The sequence below is a fragment of the Biomphalaria glabrata genome, chromosome 5 (assembly GCF_947242115.1).
Source record: "Biomphalaria glabrata chromosome 5, xgBioGlab47.1, whole genome shotgun sequence".
NCBI classification, from domain to species: domain Eukaryota; kingdom Metazoa; phylum Mollusca; class Gastropoda; family Planorbidae; genus Biomphalaria; species Biomphalaria glabrata.
In genome coordinates, this window is record NC_074715.1 from 26482659 (window position 1) to 26504184 (window position 21526).

At 34.5% G+C, this 21526-nt stretch overlaps 3 protein-coding genes across 12 annotated transcripts in view; 1 reads left to right on the forward strand and 2 right to left on the reverse strand.

Moving 5' to 3' along the window:
• The window catches only part of LOC106053600 (uncharacterized), a 28227-nt gene extending 16102 nt beyond the window's left edge, over positions 1–12125 (reverse strand). For 3 of the 4 annotated variants that reach the window (XM_056030021.1, XM_056030020.1, XM_056030017.1), the window contains exon 1: positions 2843–3154. In XM_056030021.1, coding sequence (XP_055885996.1) covers positions 2843–2891 — 49 coding nt within the window. In that variant the 5' untranslated portion in view covers positions 2892–3154. Of the gene's footprint in view, positions 1–2652; positions 2774–2842; positions 3155–11775 lie in introns of those variants that run through there. The other variant, XM_056030018.1, reaches the window with a different exon arrangement.
• LOC106061727 (ceramide-1-phosphate transfer protein-like) lies at positions 9580–18085 on the forward strand. Of its 3 annotated transcripts, none has more exons than XM_056030033.1 (3): positions 9580–9707; positions 11143–11248; positions 12474–18085. In XM_056030033.1, the coding sequence occupies exon 3, from the start codon at positions 12515–12517 to the stop codon at positions 13160–13162; it is 648 nt and encodes a 215-aa protein (XP_055886008.1). In that variant the 5' UTR covers positions 9580–9707; positions 11143–11248; positions 12474–12514; the 3' UTR covers positions 13163–18085. The 3 variants fall into 3 exon arrangements, with proteins under 3 accessions (XP_055886008.1, XP_013075386.2, XP_055886009.1); XM_013219932.2 differs by lacking the exon at positions 9580–9707 and adding an exon at positions 10015–10147; XM_056030034.1 differs by lacking the exon at positions 9580–9707 and adding an exon at positions 10031–10169.
• The window catches only part of LOC106061682 (FYN-binding protein 1-like), a 51341-nt gene continuing 47188 nt past the window's right edge, over positions 17374–21526 (reverse strand). For all 5 annotated transcript variants that reach the window (XM_056030014.1, XM_056030015.1, XM_056030013.1 and 2 more), the window contains one exon: positions 17374–21273. In XM_056030014.1, the coding sequence (XP_055885989.1) occupies positions 21254–21273 (20 nt within the window). In that variant the 3' untranslated portion in view covers positions 17374–21253. The remainder of the gene's footprint in view (positions 21274–21526) is intronic.

Consider the following 21526-nt stretch of genomic DNA (forward strand, 5'->3'; position numbering starts at 1 on the left):
ATAATTCGGATAATCCTTCAGAGTTGAAGATAGTTTACTTCCTAGTCCAAACCTCCCGCAGGACGACGGGGGATGGGAGCAGGCAGGGTTTGAACCTTCGATCGTCGATAAATCCAAACGACAGTCCAGCGCGCAAACCGCACGACCAGTGGTCCACCCAGGTAGGCTTCAACAATTTCAGAAAGAACATCCAAATGAAATTATATCAAAGACAAATGAGAGATAAAAATGGAGAAAGAAGGTTAACAGATCTTGTGTAGTGCCCCAACCGTCCCGCAGATTAAAGGATACCTGAAAGGGAATGTAAAGTTAGATGTGAACCTGGCCTAACTAGTTTGTGGTCTATAGGGCAGATGATGTAAAGTTCATCTGTTTTTGTGGCCTACGGTTAACGAGGGTGTCATGTAGCCAGCACAACGACCAACCGCCTTTGCTTTTCCCCAACTAATGTCAGGTACCCATTAGAGCTGGGTAGACTCAGAAGTTGAAAATCCCAGTCTTCACCAGGATTCGAACCCGGGACCCTCGGTTCGAACTAAATAAGTTAATTGTTTTGAAAAGGCTCAATCTCATATTCGAATCCTGAAAAAAAAAAATAATAATTTCCGCTGTATAAAAATTGTTTACGAAAATGATGTTTATAAGAGTAATATTCGTCTTAAATTAGGTCTAACATATAATGCATACTAATTAGCTTTTTCTTATTAAAAACAGCTTGCATAATTGATTTTAAAAATGAAAATTTTCGCTTTCAGGAAAAAAAAGTAGCCGTTGCATCAGAATTTTGAATGGTCTAAAATATTGTGAAGTCGGATTTTCAATATCTCTTCTAGTTTACGAGATTTAAACGGGACGGACGGACAGACGGACAGACATTTCGCACAAAACTAATAGCGTCTTTTCCCCTTTCGGGGGCCTTAAAAAAAATGACAACTACATGGCCAACACCAACTGTGTGAGTCAAGACAGTAGGTAGGGACTGTTGGATCGAGTTATTAGAGCCCGGAAAAAATGACGAGTAGATTCATAGAAATCATATACCGTTAAACAAACAAAATATTTGCTGCTTAAAAGGCTAAACCGACTAGGGAGTGAAATCAGTACCTAAAAGTTGACAGTTAAATGTTTTGGTATGAACTTCAGATGCCGCTGACTAGTTTGCTTTAGTTTTTCTCAAGGCAGTTGCTTGAATTCTCATAGTTACATTTTGTATGGAGCCCAGTAACTGTTTGTGGTAACTCTCTTTTTGGTTTAGTTTTTGTCAGGCTGTTGCTTGACTAGTCGTAGATTGAAAGAGCCGGCGACTAGTAGGAGAACAGATGAATGAGCGAAGCATTTATTTGAGATTGGAGGAGGGGGATTCTACATTTCATTGACTGTTTAGGCATCCAAAGCTTTTAAATATACGTAAGTACCCATTAGTCCAATAAACAGGGGCGTAGCTAGGAATTTTCCATCATCTAGGGGCCCGGGGGGGGGGGGGCTTGACCTCTTTGGGGGCCCCTGCATTTTGCGTAATATTAAATTTTTAATGTAAAAAACACTTATTTGGAAGCCATCCTCATGTGGGGTCCGGGGGGATTTTAAAATTCTCCCTCCTCCTCCCGCACCCTAGCTACATGTATATAAGCGAAAACATTTCATGGTCACCAAGCTCCATATAGGTAAGATCTTCAGAGACTCAATCCCCCCTTGAAAAACCACGAGCCAAAACCCTGCGGTTATCGCAATGCACTTATGTTTCCATCAAGATCATGTGACTTCTCACAACCCCAGACATGTCGAAGCGAAGCGAAGCAAGTCTCGCACAGCCGAAAATAATGAGACGCGATTACCTCTTACTACCGTCAGCGGGGGCACCACTGTAAGTTGGGCGTGAACCGTGCAAACTACAAACTAACGAGACTAAGACACGTTCTGCACTGTGCTCTTATAAATTGACCAGTCTTGGACAGTCTCCAACGGGGGAAGTTCCGGTCAGGGGGCTTCATGTGCTCTCAGTCTCACGCGCTTTTGTGGGACATGTCCCACCACTAAACCATGTTTCCCTATCATTTGAATTGTTGCTAGGGGCCAAACTTGACCTCTCTTCATCTCACCTGTCCCTTGACTTTTGTCGTAAGGGGGCTGTCACAGTTTGCATAAACAAATCCTTCCACTATACCCGGTCAGCAGCTGTTCTTAGCAGGATATCAACCCTTTCTTCGTGCTCCCACCACTGTACCTTGAAGGATGACTTTAAACAGTGAGTCATGTCTTACAATAGGACCAAACTAGCTCAGATTTTGTCGCTGCACAAAATGGACGGTTCCCTCTTGTCTGCCATCCAGAATGTTGACTTGTAGACGAACTTATTTGGTTTCTTTTCCTGGTATCTGATACCCAGCAAGCATTTTTATGTAGCATTTACTCTCAGAGGTTTGAATTATTCTCTCATCCTTAGCATTCATTGTCCAACTTTCCACTGGAAATGGGCAACAATGCAGAAAATAGAACAAATTACCTTGTTCCTGAACAATTTGTAAGAAAAAGACGCATGACTCAATAAATAATACATTGTTGAGTCTCTTCATTTGGGAAACAAAATAGTTTGGTTAAATATATCAATACATCTATCTAAAATATTTGTTTTTAAAAGAAGTAATTGCCAACCTTGTATCTATTTTAGAGTTTTGACAGAACCAATAGTATACTCTTTGTTTTCTGGCGACATATGATAAAACTCCTTTTGTTCCGTTCTCTAAGTTTCTCTAAGTTTACTTCAACTTCAGACCTACATTACAAAATATGAAGCCCTTAAAAAACGTAATTAAGAATTCCTTTAACAAATGGAAAATCTTACCAGAATACAGTGTGAGTACGCAGGTCAAAAATAACCATTTGGACATCATGCTTCTAATGTCTCGCAGATCAATTAGTTGACAACTAGAAATTTGTTTCTCAAAATTTCAACAAAACTTAAATCAGGTAAATAAAATAATATTGTGTTATTTAACATGTAATTTATCACACTATAATCAGGGCAACGATTGAAGGCACAACGAATGACAACTCTAACTCTCCAGATCAAATGTGAGAGAAACACGTGCAAGAACGTCCTCGCTTCTAATAGAACTGAGTTGTGAGAAAGTTTGGCCTCGGTGAGAAGCTGATGGACAAGTGTCATTGTCCAAAACTACTGGGGGGGGGGGGTAATCGTGAAAATAGTTGTAAATAGAAACAGTCATCTGATTACGTAGTGTAGCTCAAATTTCATTGGCTAGAAGGTGTCTTGTTCACACTAGAAGTAGGCATGACAGGGTTAGGGTGGAACTATTACCGAACACAAAATGTCTCCTTTCCCTTTGCCTGTTGTTGCAAGAAACACTGCATACAATTCTGTCTTAAGTCCACCGAATTTTTGTCATTTAGGCCTACATGATTCATTATGCTTAGGAAATGCATTTTGTTTGTATTATTCAATGTTAATTAGAGTGTTAATTATAATGTGCTGTCAAATCAATAATTAATCAAGATTTCGACAGAGCCGTGCAGAGACAAAGGTAATCAAAGAAATAAGTCTGTCTAAATTGCGTACTCATATTGGATTATCTCCCCTATCTTTGAAACACAACTATATATAGCATTTCTTACATTAAACAAAATCTTTAAATATCAAAGCTAGTGTCGTTTGTCTTGCTTTTCTTCTCTGGCATTTTTCTTCTGCCAGCGCTGTTCTCTTTCCTCAGCAGCCTGTGCGCCAGTTTTCACAGCGCGACGCCATGATGCTCTGTCATGTGCATCTGTCTCCCAGGTGGCTGGGTCTATGCTGAACGCCTTCAGAGAAGCTTTGAGGGTGTCCCTGAAGTGTTTTCTTTAACCGCCTCGCGAGCGCTTTCCTTCTCTTAATTGGCCACACAGGAGTCGTTAAGGGATGCGGTGGTCTTCCATTCTGCAGATGTGTCCTGCCCATCGCAGCTAGGACTGCATCAGGATTGTGTGGATGCTTTGCAGACCCGCTCTTTGAAGAACTTCAGTATCTGGTATTTTTTCTTGCGCATTTGACATTCAGTTTTAATAGTGATCCTATCACTGGACCAGTTGAGAAAAAGGGGGGGGGGGAGATTAAGGGAGTATCTGTGTGAATATTACCGAGATCGCTTTTCAAATGCATTTGTAAAATAAAAGGTTGAAAGGCCTGAATTTGAACACTAGGGCTAAAGCCTCCTTAGACATATACACTAACGATTGTGCCAGCGAAGTGCTTATGAAAATAGAAAGTTTTATAGTTATCTTTCTTAGTTTCAAACTTTTTTCTCTACAAAGTAAAAAATTACTTCAACTTATACCACCACATTTTTTTTTCTAATATTTCGGCGTGATCTGAGAATGGGTGTGGGAGAATTAACGTGTAAAACCATTTTACCAGACAGACACGCAGACAGACAGAGCTTTGTAATAACTTTTGAAAACCCTTGCGAGACTTTCCATTATTGAAACACTGAAAGCTATACGAAGGACATAATTCAATTCAATATTTCATCGAACCAAAAGGTAACGACAAATTAGACTCAAGGAAATGGATACATTTTTCTATTTCCCATAACGTCTACCTGTAAGATAACAATATAAAACAAGAAACATGTATAAATACTTTTTAAACCAACAAAGCTTATATTAAGTGTAGTTATATCTATTAGTATGGATCAGCCATGTAAGTTAATTTGTAATAGATCTAGACTAATAATAATAAATCTGTTTGAAGACATGCTTTTTTTTTCTGAGACGTTGGAGACATTTTAAATATATAACTCACTCAAATCATCGGTGATGTATAGGAAATGATGAGGGCGTGAAAAAAAAAAAAAAAAAAAATTACTAGACTAGATGGGTCTCATTTTTTTTATAGAAGCACTTCAAATTAAACTCAAGTAATCAAATAAATTCAATTCTGTAATTTGTCTTATAGATAAGACTTTCTCTAGACTTGTACAGGCTCAAATATGTATACCTTTTAACTGGATAACAGTATAGGTTTTTTTTGTTTACATGGTGAAACCTAACAGTGTAATTCAAATGTCTTGAACAAGCAAAATACAAAGAAAACTTTTTTTTTTTTTAAAAAAAAGCTCATATTAAGTGTATCAATTAGTTTGGATCAGTCATGTAATGACATGTGTAATAGATCCAGACTAACAATAACAAAATCTGTGTGATTATAAATATTTGTTTCACCTTAGTGGAAGAAATAACCTGTACAAACTTTTGCCCATAGACAGAGTGAGTTGATAATTTTTTATAAAAAAGAAGGAAGTTTTATCTCGCTTTAGAGTTTCACTCATAGACATATATATATATATATATAGACTGGACGATAAAGAACAAATTATTATCGGAAATATTTGGGAAAAGATAAGTTTGTAGATCCACATCACAAACCTATATATATTTGCCTATGTCTATGATTGTAAAACAAAGACAAAATATTGGGAATATGGCAGTTTTGCACTTTTCAAAACTAAAGATCAAAGGTATATATTGGCTGAAATGTTAGTCCTAGAATTTATAGCTCAATCGCCGCCATTTTTTTTCACATAGATATAGTACATAAAACATATTGACTCCCCCCAAATAAAAATAACTTCCTACTTCCAGTCTATATTTATTTATGTCTATGGTTTCACTCTATCGCATTTGTTCTACACATGAAGTTGTCGATCTAGAACCAAAGACAAAGTAATTTATAAACGTGTGTTTTTTTAGGATCTGGCCAAGTCGCCATCCTCATTATAATAGCGATGAAACATTTTCATTCATTTTATGTTTACATGCGGGATTGTTTATTTACTTGTTCAGTCAAAGCTTAACTGACAGCAATCATTGTGGACACTCATATGACAACTAAAGAACAACACGGTAGATAACTCTGTCACTCCGTTTAGGGCTGTGGTATTTTATTTAGAGCTTTTTGTAAAGCTGGCCTTGATTTGAATGGTGGGAAATTGAATGTACAACCAGCAGACTCATTATTTTGTATTTTTCTCAGGGGGTATGATTTAAAGAAAACAAATGAATCTAATCAATTCAAAAGTTCTACAATAATGATCCTAGAAACTGATGCCTATTAGTCAATACAAGTCACTCTTAGAATTATCACTTCGATGTTCTAGAATGTATGCAACTCAATTTTTTTCTCAATATTTCGACTGTTTTTAAATGATTATAGAAATAAATAAATTGAAATTTCCAAAATGATAATTCTGTTTTGATTTGAAAGAAAAAAGGCCAGCAATCTTTTGCCATTTAATTACAACTTCGTTCACGTCGGCAAGAGCTTCTTTTCCAGTGAAGGTTCCATTTCAATGCTCACCTTGAGATGCTAGTTGGTGATATTTGCAAAGTGCGTCCAATCCAGCTTCTCTCTGTTTTGGGTCACTTTTACTGTGTCATGACAAAATGTGATGATAGTGTTTATCTATAGTTAATTGGCTTTCTCTTCTGGGGAGAGATCGCGAAGTGGTAAACATATAGTTTTATCCTCCATCGGTCAATTCATAACGCGACTGGAGCTCAAACCTTTGGATGCATTTTTAAACTTCTGACAATTGACATATACTAAGCATACTGTGTTACAAAGTTTGAGAGACGCTGAGCATGATATCTAGACCATAGTTCTATTAGTTCTGTCTAGCATACATCAACATGAGAACTAAATAATACATCAATAGATGAGTTTGTGTGACAAAACGAAAGTTCGACTACAATAAATGCAGAGGCATAGAATAATAGTTGATGTGTGAATCGGATTCAGGGAAATCATCTCTAGCTTCATTGAATGTGAAGCGACTGGTTACAGTGTCATTACTGGTTACAGTGTCATTACTGGTTACAGTGTCATTACTGGTTACAGTATCATTACTGGTTACAGTCTCATTACTGGTTACAGTATCATTACTGATTACAGTGTCATTACTGGTTACAGTCTCATTACTGGTTACAGTGTCATTACTGGTTACAGTCTCATTACTGGTTACAGTGTCATTACTGGTTACAGTCTCATTACTGGTTACAGTGTCATTACTGGTTACAGTCTCATTACTGGTTAGTGTCATTACTGGTTACAGTCTCATTGCTGGTTACAGTGTCATTACTGGTTACAGTCTCATTACTGGTTACAGTGTCATTACTGGTTACAGTCTCATTACTGGTTACAGTCTCATTACTGTTTGGCTCATAATGGTGAAATGTCAAAGAAAAAAAAAGCCTGCATCTACTAAGGACATGAAAATGATTCATTTTTGTTAGTGCACCCTAGTGCACCTTTTAAATTTCATCAATTATGTATTAAAGTATTCATAGGCGTAGCATGAATGTGGTTCAAAGTTGAAACAATATTATACCCTTCATGGGCGTAGCCAGGATTTTTTCGGGGGGGGGGGAGAAGTTGGGGGATTTTTTCTTATATATATATATATATGTGTGTGTGTGTGTGTGTGTAAGTTTGAGTGTGTATGTGTATATAATTAATTAATTAATTAATTAATTAATTCTGACCCTTCATTCTTTCGGAAGACGTTTATTGTACCCTACAATAGGTTCTTCCTGGAGTTAGTGAAAAAATGTACACTTCCAGCCACTGCTAGCAAGGGGGTCTGGGGGAGCGCTGTGAGCTCCCCTCGCGCGGGGCGGAGCCCCGCCTCCAAACACTAAGTCCGGTATTGAAACAAAATGCATATTCTGAGGTATCTACAGTGCATTATCCTGCTATTAAAAGTTTTATTTAAAAAACCTAGGATCCTATGCTTACTGCCTTAGATCCTCCCGCGTCGTTTTTGCTTCCACAAAAATCTGTCACTGGTAATGTCTGAGGCCTCTTCCCACCTGCTCTGAGGACTTTCATGAATGTGTGGCGCCAAGTTGTACTAGGATGTCATCCCATTTGTTATTATGCGTAATTCATTTTGTCGCAGAACATGTCCAGCTACCTCAAGCGACGCTCTGTCACAACCTTACTAAGGAGTCGACTTCCAGTTTTGCATAGGATTTCCTTGATTGAGACCCGATCTTTATAACTGCCTTCTAAAGTTTGCCAGAGCCATCTGTGTTGAGCGACATATAGTCTTTTTCATTTTCGGCAGATGACTATTCACTGCACTTTATTAATTGAGCCCAGCCACTGGTAGAAATTTGTAACCTCTCTTGGCTACGCTCTTGGAATTAGGTGACTATAGTTCGTTTTAGATTTTATATTGAAATGGGAAGTTTTATCGTCAAAATAGTTTTTTGGGGGGTTTAAACTAAAAAATCTGTGGAATTTTTGTTTTTTAAATTCAGAACCCCTTTAGCTACGTTCAAAGAATTTGGTGACTGTAGTTTGCTTTAGAATAAAATTGAAGAGAGAGGTTTTCAATCTCAAAACTCTGTATGGGGATATTTAAACTCAAAACCATCTGGAGGGGTTTTAAACTTTTTAAAAAGCCCTCTGGAGGAGGGGGGTTTAAACTCAAAATCTCCCTTAGCTTGGTTACGCTCATATACTTTTGAGTGTGTAATTTGCTTTTTTTTTATTGAAGAGGTGGTTTTTAGCTTCAAACCCTGCTGGAAGGGGTTTAAACTCAAAATCCCCTTTGGCTACAATCATAGCATTTTGAGTAATTTTTAATTTTGTTATATTGAAGAGTTATTTTTTTTTAGTTTCAAACCCCGCTGAAGAGGGTTAAAACTAAAGAATCCATTTGGGTTTTTATCGTAGATTTCAGAGGGGGTTTTAAAATCAAAATCTTCCTTAGCTATGCTCTTGGAATTTGGGGGATTGTCGTTTGCATTATTCTTTTTTGTTTTGTTTTATAGACTGCAAACCCCCCTGGTAGGGGTTTTAAACCCAAAACCCCCTTGGCTGCGCTGTGGCAAGTGATAGTTTGGTATTAAAATATCAACTAAAATAAACAAAATCAAAGCAAAAAATCAGTCACTAAATTCCGATGTCATTTTGGATGGGGGGGGGGGGGGGTTGAACCCCTGCTACGCCCATGATACCCTTCTACCCTTGAATAAAAAAACTAAAGTAAAACTACAGTCACCTTCTACAAGTCGCAGGGGTTCATTAACACAATGCAGTATAGCAGACCAGATATTGTGACCTACTATTTTTTTTTTCTTATAAGAACAGCGCTGTAGACACTCTGAAAATACATTTATGGAACTCAATACAGGGGGAAAAAACGCTCGGCGCCTGGGCTCCGAGCTAGGATAACTAACAGACCCACTAGTTAGCAAGGGAGTGTATCTACAGTCATTCCACTAACTCCAAAAAGAGCCTATAGATTACATGTCTAGGATACAAAAGACTAACCTCCGAAACAAAAAACATTTAACTGTACTGATCATTTATTACGTCAATATGTATGTGTGTGTGCAAAGAAAAATGTAAACGCACCCTTAATTCACCCACCCCCGTCAACAAAATATCCTGGCTACGCCGATGAAAGTTATTTTTATAAACGTACATATAGAGTATACACCCTATATTTCTTTTTATCAATCTTAAAGATCTAAATCGATAGTATGTGCTATAAATATGGTAATTGATTTTCCCCGATTCATGCTTATAATGTATTGTGTCGTTTTAGCACAGACTTTAAATATAACCATTGCAGGAATCAGTCTAGCCGTGCCAGATGGCAATGTCAACTATGTCAACAAGCAGTCACAAAGTTAGGAATGACCAGGTATGGTGTAATAGGCCTACGTGTGTGCTAGTGATATTTGGCCTACTCGTTATATGTGTAAGTAGGCGTACTCCTGAGCCTAAGGGGCGTAGCTAGGAATTCACCATCATTTTGGGGCCCGGGGTCTTGACTTTCTTGGGGGCCCCTGCATTTTGCGTAATATCTAATATTTAATGTAAAAACAATTTGGAACACTCATTTGGAGCCCCCCCCCCTCTCAAGTGGAGCACGGGGGAGGTTTCAAAATCTCTCCCCCCCCCTCTCCCCCCACCATAGCTACGCCACTGCTGAGTCTAAAAATTCACTATCAGAAGTTAATGACATCTAAAGTGTCAATCAGCTAGGAATAAAGGTTTGAAGTGACAGAGAAATCTTTTCAGCTCTTTGTTTACTTCTATTTAAAACACTTTCCAAACATTGTTGTAGGCTAGACTCTGAAGGTAGGCCGAGATAAAACAAAATGTAAACAATTTAATGCACTGTTTTCTAGGCTAATGGTGGTGTTTTTTTCAATCAGTGTGTGGGTTATCGTATAAGTCTGTAATTCAGATTAATAAATATCTTTGGTAGCTGATAGGCTACTTCAGCGCGAAAGATGGCTGCCTGGTCGGGTGGTATGCGCTCTGGACTGTCGATCAATGGTCTCGTTCAAACCCTACCGCCTCTATTACCCGCCATCTTGCGGGAGGTTGGAGCTAGGTTGTAATAATCTTCAAATTTGAAGAAACAACCGAAACATGTAAAACAAAACATAAGTAGGTTAGAATGTAATCCTTCAGAGGATTGAGCCCTATTAACGCATCAAACATAAGTAGGTTAGAATGTAATCCTTCAGAGGATTGAGCCCTATTAACGCATCAAACATAAGTAGGTTAGAATGTAATCCTTCAGAGGATTGAGCCCTATTAACGAATCAAACATAAGTAGGTTAGAATGTAATCCTTCAGAGGATTGAGCCCTATTAACGCATCAAACATAAGTAGGTTAGAATGTAATCCTTCAGAGGATTGAGCCCTATTAACGCATCAAACATAAGTAGGTTAGAATGTAATCCTTCAGAGGATTGAGCCCTATTAACGCATCAAATATAAGTAGGTTAGAATGTAATCTTTCAGAGGATTATTGAGCCCTATTAACGCATCAAACATAAGTAGGTTAGAATGTAATCCTTCAGAGGATTGAGCCCTATTAACGCATCAAACATAAGTAGGTTAAAATGGCCTAGATCAGCCACAAAATATAGACGTAGCTTTTGTTCAATAGCAAAATATAGACGTAGGTTTAGTTCAACCACAAAATATAGTCGTGGGTCTAGTTCAACCACTAAATATAGACGTAGGCCTATTTTAACCACAAAATATAAACGCAATCTGACATTTCTGGGAAAAAATTAAAGCTTGTGTGGATTTTTAAGAAAACTTTAAACTTTCTGCAGACAATCTCCCAAACAAGACATTCGGGTTTTAAATCTTGACAAGTGAACAAGGATGTAAGGAAAGAAATATCAAGATCTAGATATGCATCTGAATTGGCAATAAAAGGTAAGACAGATTTGGATTTAGACATACCGATTATACCCTTTTCTCTTCAGATGAAAGAGTAAATAGATCATGCTTTCTGTAATAGGGCCTATATATCTATTAGGCCATCTCGAGCTAGTACAGTAGAGAATGTGAATCTTTAATTTAAATAACATTCTACACTTTAAGCTATTATACTTCCACCTGTCAGTATAGATTTCATTTTTAAGGTGTATGACAATTCTTCACAATGGTGGACAATATTAACATCACTATAATTTTAAAATATAGTGCCTAAATGTATAGGCTTATGTATAGGCCTATAATAGGCATATAGGCCTAACTATAATATTTGGTCTCTTATAGTGTTGGACTTATGTGAAGTAAGAGAGCAATAGTGTATATGACGTCTCTATATTCTTAAATAAATTTACACTATTAATTAAAAATTACAAGATTTACATTTATTTTTATTTTTGATTTTTTTTTTTGGGGGGGTTATTTGAATCTAAGCATGTAATTGTTTCGCACTAAGGTCTTCAACTCACCTGGTCGACTAATAAGTGTAGGATATAGTTCTACATTAGTATTTCTTCCGTGGTATTTTTTTTTTTTAGTCTCCTAGCTTTTGCAACAGTACTGAACCCGAATTATAAAACTGGTCGGTACGAATCGAACCAAACTGTCCTTGCCCTAGCCAAACTGAATCAATGTTGCAATATTGAAAAAAATTGCCGTTAATACATCCCTAAAAAAAAAATCCATATCACATTAACAATTATTACCATATAATCAAGTGTATTGGATCATCTCAATTTACTGTGTCTAAAACTAGAATAATGGTATAAGCAAAGGCAACTAAAATTCTTAGTAATCTTCTTCCTGAGACTTGAATCATCGCCTGCTTCTTACAAGAACTTAACCAAAAACGCAGGTCAGTGTTGAGGCCTTCTCTACCGATTAGTCTCGGTTCCACTCGTAATGAATGGGCTACAAGTAGAGTTCGACCAACTTCATCGACCTGGACAGAACTCCCTAGCATGCATATATCCAGATGTACCTATTAGTGCAATATACATGTACTCAAGTCAATGATCTTAATTTGAACAGAGTAGACACTCATAAATAGATTCAATATGATGTGTAAACAACCGTCTTCACATTTTTAAAAATCTATCAATGATTTTATGTATGTCTCACAACATAGATATAGACCTACATTTTCATGTTACCGTTTTTTTTTCAGTTTTTACAAGCTTCATTAACATTACTTTGGCTGTATACAAAATGGCAACTTTCAATAAAGACAAGAAGCATGATTTTAATTTGGAAATAGTTCTCGACTCCTTTAAAAAATGCATCTCTGAAGATCAGAAAGTTATCCTTTTAGAATATTTGTCAGCTTACCATGAACTTTGTCGCTTTTTTAAATTGACTGGTCAGATTTTCAATTTTGTGGCAAGGGACTTAGAGAAAAAAATGAAGGCCATTGAATACCATTTGAATAGTCAACATGGAAATAGCTATAAGACCGTGCAGTCCATGGTTGCTTTTGAAGTTCAAAACAAAACTGCACTTGTGAAACACCCACATGCTGCAGGGACTCGAACTTTGATCAGACTTCACCAGGCACTCGAATTTATCTTGGCGTTTATGATTCGAATTAGGGAAGGGGATGAGCACGAACTCATGTCCAAACTGGCCTGGGAAGTTTACATAGAAACTCTATACCAACATCACGGATGGTTCACTCGTAAGCTGGCTGCCCTTGCAGTGTATATGCTACCAACCAAAAAACAGCTGATTGACGTCATGTGCAAGCATGACTATGACAGAGTAATGGAGCTGGTCCAGCAGGTGGTTGAGACTGGACAACCAGTTTACAATATGATCCAAGAAGTACTGAAGTCCAATGACTTGCTTCATGCTCTCTAAGGTCCAGTTATATTTTGTTCTTATTCTCTTTTTGTATATATTATTAAAGTGTAAGATAAGAACAAATGTGTCCCACTTCCCTACACGTTATACTGAAAAGCTAATGTTTCTATTGTATTGTCTAAATTTGATTTCTGTTCAAGTTTATGATACTGTTTGTTTACGAAAAAATCTATGCAACTTCTGAAAAAAAAAAAAGCAAATGTTTGCTGTTATGTACAGAATTAGAAAGGCGGCCCTAGCAGTACGCGGGGTCCGGGGCAAGTATGATACGCAGGAGCGGGAGCCGTCAGCCTAGACTGTACCACTTAACGCTAATGGGTCTTACTATTGTTACAAAGCCGTTTGACAACATTAAGTAAGGTCTTGAAATTGCTCTACGTGTCAGATTGTGTCCCCCTTCCTCTATTATTGATTTAGAGACTTGTAATAAACGTGACTAATGATTCAAAAGCATCGCTGGCCCACTCAGGCGCGGGGCCCCACTCACCACCCCAAAGGCCGCCTCTTTGTAGAGTAATTATTGTTTTTTTAATCAATGACCATGAATAACAAGAACTAACTTCTAATGTAAAATGTAAAGATTCTAATCTGATGCTTTTACTTCATAATATTGAAATATTTACCCAGAAGTTGACTACCAGAAACATCATTGGTACTGGGAAAGGTAGCAAATGGACAGAGTTCTTTCTCTAGAAAAAAAAAAAGTAAAGTTCCCCTTTCAGACCTTGCGATCTATAAGGGTAGATGATGTAAAGGTCATCCGTCTGAGTGGTAGCGCTTGGCTTCCGAACCGGATGTCCAGGGTTCAAATCCTGTTGAGGACTGAGATTTTGTAAATTTCAGGATCTTTAGGGTACCTCTGAATTCACCCAGCTCGAATGGTTACCTGACAGTTGGAGGAAAGAAAATGCTGTTAGTCGTTGTGTTGGCCACTTGACACCCTCGTTAACCGTGGGCCACAGACACAAATGACCTTTCCTTTAGTTTTTTTCCCCATCTCAATCCTATAAACGTTGCTACATTGACTTCAAGAAAGAAATTGATTACGTCCTACGCGTGTCCCTAGGTCAATCTAGTCAAGCTTGTTCATCAATGTCTGTGACCTATATAAACATTGTAAGCATAATTAGAACTAATCATCGTAATAATTTTATCATGAACAGCTTTTTAAATGTTACTAATTGTTTGTGGGGCCTTGTTAAGAAATAAAATTTAATTGTCATTTGCTTGTGCAATGTTAATATTTTTCAAAATGAGATTTTTTTTGTAAATAATCGAGATAACCAATTTCTATTTCCTGTTCTTTTGTGGCATTGGCAAGTACCTGTTTATGTCCTTCTTTTGAGATTAAATTTATAAAAAAAAAATTTTTTTTTAACAATTATTTTTTGTTAAATTATCGTCATTTCATAATTCTTACTTCATTCATGTTCAGTTAATTATTTTTTATAAATTATATTATCAGAAAACAAAATAGTACATTCGGTGGCAATTGTTTTGTTGATAATGCCCATTTTTATTATTATTATGTGATTGTAATTGAATTCCTGGTTGCATGTCTGCTTGGGAGACTACGTAATAATCTTAATCATGACACCAGCTGACAATCCCTAGTTGCTTGATAATGCTGATATTTTTAAAAGTATATGATTGTAATTGTATTCTTGAATGTATTGTGATACCATTTGACCATTTTTTTGTTTTCCTACTTTATAGTTTGTGAAAATGAAACTGGAGGCTTCACCTTTTATGTTTTTTAATGCAGACATTGTATAAAAGTTTATTGGTAATGATCAATTCATACATTTTAGTATGTGATTTGATTGAAACAAGTCTTTCAATAGCATTGTAAATGACTCAAGAGACAGACATATGAACATTAACTTAAGATTTGTGATATTAATTTTGTAATATTGTTTGTTGTTTTTTTCTGTCGGGCATTCCTCATGCTAAAATTTGATCTGAATTTTTTCAAAAATTTTGTTCCAAATGAACCAACATGACAATACACATGAATGTTTGACAAAGAAAGGATGCATGTAGTAGACCTTCTATTCTGGTGAAAATGTAAAAATAAAAATTGCAGTCTAACCAAGTCTTTTTGTTTTCATAAATATGTATGTTGACTAATTGAACATTGTTCTGATTTGTTTGAAACAAAAAAAGCTTTAATTAATGATCTTAATTGACTCAAGGTATTCAATAGCTAATGATTTGGAGTTTTAGAAATTAATTTTGTCAAAACATTATTTACTTAAAATACAAAACTTTTTTTCATCAAGATATTCAACCAAAACAAAAATTATGTAGTGTCTAAAACATAATATTTAAAATGTTTTTGACCTAATGGGTCATATACTTGTTAATAATTATAATATTTAGCTATCCGTTACTATTTTCAAAACAGGATCAAATTAAAGCAAAACGTATTTTATAGCAGATGATCTAAAATCTATTTGAACACTCTTATCTTATATAATACAGACATTACTTCCAAAAAGATGATGATTACCTCCTACGCACAGGCGGCATGCCTCTAGTCATGAGAGAAATATATTTTATTGTCTAGAGAGAAAACTTGTCCACTTTTGGTATTGTAGAATAAATTATTATATAGTGTAAGTTATGTAGTGTAAGCTACTGATTATTAATTTAGGAGATAACCCATGACCCTCTGTCACAAAATTTGTAGAAATTATTTTTTTTTTAAATTCAATTTCACTAATCACATTAGACAAAATGTCAAGATAAGCAGAATCTGAAACTTTTCATTTTTAAAGTATCCAAAACATTCTCTTTAAAAATATGTAATTTGATTTATAAAGATTTAACAAAAAAAAAAACAAATCATGCATTGTGGGAAACCTTTTGTAACCCTGTAAGGCAATATTTATTTAGAGTTATCCTAGATATGATGATAGGAAACAGTTGGCTTGTTTACTGATGTAACTGAATCTTTCCTTGTTAGCAGTTCCCTTTACTGTGTCTTTGGGTTTAGAATGTACTTCAATTAATTATTTTATTAGTTGTCACTTTTGAGTGACTCAAATATTTCTGAATCAGCTTGATTTCCAATGATTTTTAAAGACTATAGCATGCACAAGATTAAACGAAAAAAAAAATTACTCTTAATGAGTCTTTTCCACTAGAATGTGCTTAAGGATTTTATCAATTTCCAAATTTATGTTTCTGCACACAGACCATGTAGATCTATGTATCATCAACATCAGATTGTTCTTACATTTGTCTTTCTCAGTATTTCTGTTGGTAAATGTTTTTCTTTATGTTATTGTTGATTTATACACAACTTTTTACTCAGTATTTCTTTTTTTTTAGTTGATTATGTTATGTGTTACTAGCAAGGGTTTGGGTTAATTTTTTTAGCTTTTTATTGTTCACTTTGAATAAGTTGTCTTGTAGTTTGGACTTGGATCAGTGGTGCTCAACCCACAAACCAGTCATCAAGAATTTTGATGCATATTTAAAAGCCTTTCTAAATTGCAATAATGCTTAAGCAAACTTCAGTGTTACAAAATGGGGTCATAAAAAAAGTGGGGGATCAAGGCCTGATAAAATGTTTATATCTGTTATTCTATCTTTTATCTGTTCATGTTCAATAGATAAGAAAAAAAAAAGGGACATTTACTTTGTTTTCATTCCTTTTTTTCAACACAAACTATAATATTTATATAGAGTGAGTAACAACTTCATATGATATGTTTTGTTAATATATAATCTTCATATTCAGTCTACTTGTATTTTATTATTGTTGTATGTGTCATTTAGTTACAAGTCATTCCGTTTTATTAACAAAGTGAAACTACAGCCATATTTAAAATACAAATGCATGCAATGTCTAGAGTAGATATTTAATATTTTAATAAAACTATTTTATTCAAATGTTTGTTGTTTTTTTCTTTTTCATTAATGATTGACTTTTACTCTGTTATTCTTTGTATATAACTAATTTCCCAAGACATAGTAATATTTTAGTATCTGTACCAAATTAGAAAATATGTTTGGGTTTCATAAATGATAAAAAGTTTTTATTAATTGGACACTCAATGCATATTGTTAAAAAACGCCATGTGACAGATTTTACTCCAAATCCAAGCACTTAAATAAATCTAAGACTAAAATGTTTTTGCTATATCATAGTGTCACACTAAGTGCAGAATGTAAGCATTAAAAGAGTCTGACACTTGTCATTGAATAGTTCATAAAGTTTAATACTGAGTCCATGTAATAGTCAAACTACAGAGAATGCTTAAGAACATTTTGTTGCATCCATAAGTGAGTGTTTCAGCTCTTTAAACTTAAGTGCACTTGGTAAAAAAAAATCAACAATAGGTCTAGCCTTAAAATGTATAAAGAAACATGCAATCAGGTTTGATTAATTATGAAACAAATTTTTAACATGTTAAAGCATAATAATACAGCTATCATCAGCATTTCTTTAAAGGGAAACTCAATGGTTTTTTGACAATTTTCGAAATGTATTTTAAATTCCAAAGGAATATTTTATTCTTTTCATTTTATTTTCAATAATAACTTTGTAATAGATGTTTTCCTGACATAATTTTTATGTGCATCCAAAAGGGTCAGATTTGTAACGAGTTTCTATGTGACATCAGAATGGCCTAAATGTGTAGTCTAGGAGTATCTGACCAGGCTGTTAACATCAGCTGCACTTGCAGCCTATTTACTTTTTCAGCAGGGAGGGTTGTGGATGAAAATACTTTTTTCCCCTATAGTTAGTTACTGTAATGCTTTGTGTAAATGATTGTAGATATAGACCTAAATTTTAGTAGTACCAACTGGTATGATGGTATCTATTATACGCTTTGGCACCACATAGCTATGAAAGATGTGTGTTACTAACATTGTTGCACAATAAAAAAGGATATATTTATTAATGTTTATTTTTGTTCCGTTTGATGAATGTCTTAAGAAAAGTATCTACCTTAACTTTTGTAGTTTTATTGACACTAAAGTTTACAATTTCTTAAAAGAAATAGCAGTTAAATCAAGATCTTGCAAGTAGAGAATAAAATATGTTTTATGAGTAGATCTACATGATTGACTAACCATGTCAGAATGTATTTTCTCACCTGCTCACTCAACATACAACAAACACTAAAGCATCTTGTCATGACCGACTACACATAACCTACTAAAGTTCCAGGCTAGTCTTACACTACCCAATTTGTTAGAATCAGTAAGACAGATGATCTATTTAATTTTTGGGACAGAAAGGGGTGTGGATGAACTTTTCTTTCTCGAGTTGGTTATCCTAAAGCTTTTAGATCTATATAACTGTACCAGTGACTATCATAGTTAAGGACTAGGCCCTCACTAAGCCTAACAGCAACTGTAAAAATGAAGCAATACAATTGGTTAGATCTAGATTCCCTTTCAGTATTGTTGAAATGACCTATGCCTAACCTAAAGACAAAATCTCAAAGAACCAAGCTTTTTTTTTAGATGTTAAGAATTAACAGTCTAATTTATTAAATATAAATGTTTCTAAGCATTTAAATAAAAAATTGGTAAAATGTTTACTATTACAACTATTTATGCTGAATTTAAATATGTCTTATAACTCAAATTTGAAAAACCATCAGAGTTTCCCTTTAATGTCAATCATAAATAATGTAATAAATAGTTGTCCATGAAAATGTTTGAACTAGGTCAAATAACATTCATACATAAAACCTAATGGAAGACATTTTCTAAATCTTACACATTGACACATAAGTAGGTTGAAGAGAAGGGGGGGGGGGGGGTAGTGTTCTGTTTCAATAGCACCAACTGCACTTGTTCATTTGTATAATCTCATCTTCTTTTGGTCAAAGAAACTATTCAAGTTCCATCTTTTGTCCTTAGCTCATGGAGAGGGGAAAACAACAGGGGGAGTGGGGAAGTCTCCCAAATATTGCAAAACAATAAATAATAATTTTTTTCTTAAAAGATTTTAAATACAAAAGTGCAATATTTTTTCAACACAGCCATGACATAAACATATCACATTATGACCCCAATATACCACAGATATCATGTCTACAATAGAAGACTTCACATATAAGAAGTTAAGGTTTTAACAAAAAATGTATGCATGGAATCAAACATAGGTAAAGCTTTACATTAAATGATGTGTGTGGAATAAAATTAAGACTCTTTTTCAAACCAAAAAAGAATTGCAGGCATACTTGAGCACTAAAATGTTTCTCAAATCATTTACAATAACATAAACATTTGGTTGAAGAAATGGAAAATAAAGATATTTAAAAACATTTAAAGTTTTATGACAATGGAATGACAAAACAAAATAAAATTTTATTTAGTTTGAAATTATCATAAGTACTAATAACATCAGATCACAAGAGGTCTTATGTTTTTACTCTTGTCTTGACAAGAAGCAGGAATCAACAACTTTGTTCTTTTCAAACACAATCAAGTTATGTTTCAGGATTTGGTTTCTCTTGGTAGATGATGTTGACCATTACACTCAGACTATAACTTAATGAAGATACAGTGTGGCCAGCACATTCCCCAAGTGGTGCCTATGTGTACTCAACACTCCCATCAAGATCATCTAGATGACTGAGGCTCTAAGCTTGGAACACAAATGTCCCACTTTTTGACAAACATTCAGAATGGAACTTTGAAGTAGTTGTTCATGTTTACAGTATCAAATATTTGTAAAAATGTTTATAAAAATAGACATGTTAGAAATGAATTATTTTTTACCCAGATAATTGAGAATGTTTAGAAAAATAAGGAATGTTGGCCAACAGAGCAATGTGAAAGACTCAGTTGAATATCTTCTGTTGGCAGATCTTTGCAGTATATGCATAAAGTTGTAATAAGCCACTAGAATTCATAAACTAAAAATTTCATTGTTATATTTATGGAGTGGGTAGAAATGAAAGCAAGATTTTAGGAATGTAGGTCTAGACAATAGTTCCAATGTGTAATTAATTACAATAATAAGGATGAACTTCATGAAGAGATTGTGTATTACTACCTGAGACTTTTAATTTTATCTAACTGCATTACTATACCTTAAAAAATGTATTGGAACTAATATTATTTTGATAAAAAGGTGCAAAAGATTAAAGAAATATATACTGCTAAAATATTTGCATAGACTAATATAAATGCAATTTGTTCTATAGACATTCATTAGAAATATCTGGGTGGTTTAAAAACTGATATACATACTATTTGTTCTATTGACATTCATTAGAAACATCTATGTGGTGGTCCATGTGACCTACTGTACAAGTATATTGACTGGAAAGTACAAAAAATTGTTCTCACAAATATCTACATGAATTATTATATACTGGCTTCAAAAGTCTTCAGACTTTGTATTAACACTAAACACAGTCAATTAATGAAATCTTTAGGACTGGTATTAGCTCTATTCTATTACATAAAGAAATAGGTTACAGTGAATTACAATTTGTAAAAGTGGTCAGTAGAATGGCTTGTTTAAATTTCATAAAAAGTGTCTCCTGGTGAATCCTATGATTTGCTGCACGAGTGTATGCTAAGAACAACATAAGCATAAATATTGATACACTTTTTACTGTTTTGTCTTTATCTCATGTGGTTTTAAGGACATGAGCTGTTTAGCATTACAATACACATAACTAAATAAAAACAAATCCATCCAGTTTTTAACTACATAATTTAAATCACAATCATATAGTTACACCTACCTATATATTTGAAAGTTAGTTGTTTTTAAGACAATATCCATTGAAACTACTAAATACATAATCAAGAAAATTATCTTTTATCAAACATTCATAAACATAAGTGTCAGGTTCATACAAATTGAGTGTTGTAAACTGTTGGCTCTGGTAATCACAATCTAAAATTGAACCTCACCAATTGAAACAAACTTGAATGAATTAAAAAACATAATGTAAATATGGTGTCAATGAAGAAAGTTTATACTTGATCTGTGGCCTTTGAATTCCAGCTTGATTTAGGAACAATGGTTTGAACAACTTGTGCAATATGAACATCAATGCATAGTATGAACATCAACAATGAGCTGTAACATCAACTAGGCACTCACAACTCTTCATAAATCTCTGAAATAAACATTTGGGAATATCTTCTGTTTTTTTTGTTTTTTCCTTTTACCATTTTACTAAATCTGTTTTTTTTTTTATAAATAGAAAAAAAAATTCAATTTTCAACTAGCCTTTCAAAAAACTTAAAATTAATCAAATTTGTCTTAAGTTTAAAATAATTAACAAACAAAAAATAAATTGATATCACTTTTTTCATCAGGTAAGTAATGTATTGAGCTCTATAGTTCAACTATAGTTTGACTTAAGATTA

Bases quoted from the DNA above. Each gene is read 5' to 3' on its own strand.
- LOC106061727 (XM_056030033.1), top strand. From the start codon at position 12,515: ATGGCAACTTTCAATAAAGACAAGAAGCATGATTTTAATTTGGAAATA.